We start from the raw sequence: 1,972 nt of genomic DNA, 5'->3' as shown, positions 1-1,972 counted from the left end.
ATCATTTTTTTGCTCTAAGAAAATAATTTTCCCTATTATTTATATGTGATGCATTCATGTGAAGAGATAGTAAATTTTTTTTTTCTTTTTTTGAACATTTTCTTGCATTAATATAAAAGATGAAAGGTAGCAAAAGTGGCAAAGTCCACTCTAATACAAACTTAATTAGAAACCCATTGGAACCAAATACCCTTCTATTGTGAAAACCCAAGCCCAGAACAAGCAACTATCCTAATAACTAGAAACAGAAGTAACGAGGAAGCGGAAAAGAAATACCGAACCCTAGTTAGAATCCGACAAGATATACTCAGGAGAATGGGAAACACGATCACTAAGGGAACATAGTGAACCATAGTTGGAGGAGATCACTGGCCAGCGTGTTTTGTTGGGGTCTAAGGGCGGAGATTCTGTTCTTGATTATGGAGGAGATTTTCTTGATCAGAAGACCAGGAGGCTGATGAGTTCCTCTATGGAGTCGATCATTATGTTCCCACCAGAGAGTATAGATCGTGGCTTGCCAAGTGACGGTGAAGAGGAATTTGATGTTTTGGTTCCCGAATGGGCCATGAGGGATTGAGCTACATCGCTCCATGAGGTCGAGGGAGAGGTGATACCGAAGCTTGTTGAGAAGTGATTCCAGACGGTAGCAGAGAATGAGCAGGAGAAGAAGAGATGGTCGCGCGATTCATTCCCTTGGTTGCAGAGCAAGCATAGTGGGTCCACTTGTAATCCCCAAGTTATTAACCGGTCTCTTGTAGGACTTCGGTTTAGTAGCATCAACCAAGCTAGAGTCTGGTGCTTTGGAATATCTCTTTTGATCCAGATGAGAGGGCGCCACGGGACGGTCGGGGTGGTTGGGAGAAGGAAGTTATACACGTTGGAGGATGAGAATGATCTCATGTTTCTTCCATTATTAATCCAAAATGGAGAGCTAGGTGCATCAATGAGGGTGATGGTGGTTAGATAGGTGATGAGTTCTTCCATTTCACTTGACCTTGCCGAATGGATTAGCCAACCTCCATCTCTCCAGACATCAGCAACTGAGGTGTCGAGATGGATTCCAGTAAGTCGTGGTCCAGTAAGTCGTGGTCCAGTATGTCCGATGAAGTTTATGAGCTTGCCAAACTTTGTCCATGGGTCCTTCCAAAAACTGATGTTAGTGCCGTCACCAGGATCAATTTGAAACCATTGCAAAGCCGTTTGTCTCTCCTGCAGTATCTGCTTAAACAACCAGGTATGCTTCTGTCTTGGTTTCATATGCCAGAAGCTCTCATCTTTAGTGACGTTATTATGAATCCAAGCCGCCCATATTGATTCAGTTCTGAATAACAGGAGCCAGAGGAGTTTGATCGTGCATGTTCTGTTCGAGGTTCGAGGTTGCGAAGGCCTAAGCCCCCTTGCTTCTTCAGTAAGGTGACTGTGTCCCATGCTACTCTCGCGATGTATCTCCCCTCCAACGTACCTTTCCATAGGAAGGCGTTACACATCTTGTCGATTGCATGGATGCAGTCTTTAGGTAAGACAAACGCTCCACACCAGAAGTTTGTTATTCTTGCTATGACTGTTGAAATTAGGACTTGTCTTCCCGCAAAGGATAAGTACTTTGATGTCCAGGCACTGATTTTTGATCTGATTTGTTGTAGCATTGGCTCACAGTTGGACATGGAGAGCTTTCTTGAATTAAGAGGAAGGCCTAGGTATCTGATTGGTATTGAACCAACCGGGATCCCTGATGCTGCATTTATGGACTCAGTTTCCGCTTCAGTTAGTCCCGAAGGGAAGAAGCACGATTTGTCAATGCTGATGGAGAGATCAGAGAAAGCTTCGAAATCGCGAAGGACTTTAAGCACGCCTTGAACGGAAGATAGGGAGCCATCAGTGAAGATTAGCAGATCATCTGCAAAACACAAATGGGTAAGATTCGAAGCTTGACAGTTAGGGTGATAGCCTATTTGTCCTGCTTGAGAAGCTT

At 44.1% G+C, this 1,972-nt stretch overlaps 1 protein-coding gene across 1 annotated transcript; it reads right to left on the bottom strand.

Moving 5' to 3' along the window:
* Window positions 1–438: 438 nt before the first annotated feature.
* LOC125586144 lies at window positions 439–1,257 on the bottom strand. The gene has a single exon (XM_048755961.1). The coding sequence runs from the start codon at window positions 1,255–1,257 to the stop codon at window positions 439–441; it is 819 nt and encodes a 272-aa protein (XP_048611918.1).
* Between the last annotated feature and the right edge of the window lie 715 nt (window positions 1,258–1,972).

Source organism: Brassica napus, chromosome C4 (genome assembly GCF_020379485.1).
Source record: "Brassica napus cultivar Da-Ae chromosome C4, Da-Ae, whole genome shotgun sequence".
In the NCBI taxonomy this organism is placed as follows: Eukaryota; Viridiplantae; Streptophyta; class Magnoliopsida; order Brassicales; family Brassicaceae; genus Brassica; species Brassica napus.
This window is presented reverse-complemented; position numbering and strand designations above follow the sequence as displayed.

Excerpts from the sequence above, each read along its gene's own strand:
- LOC125586144 (XM_048755961.1), bottom strand. The coding sequence starts at position 1,257 with ATGAAACCAAGACAGAAGCATACCTGGTTGTTTAAGCAGATACTGCAG.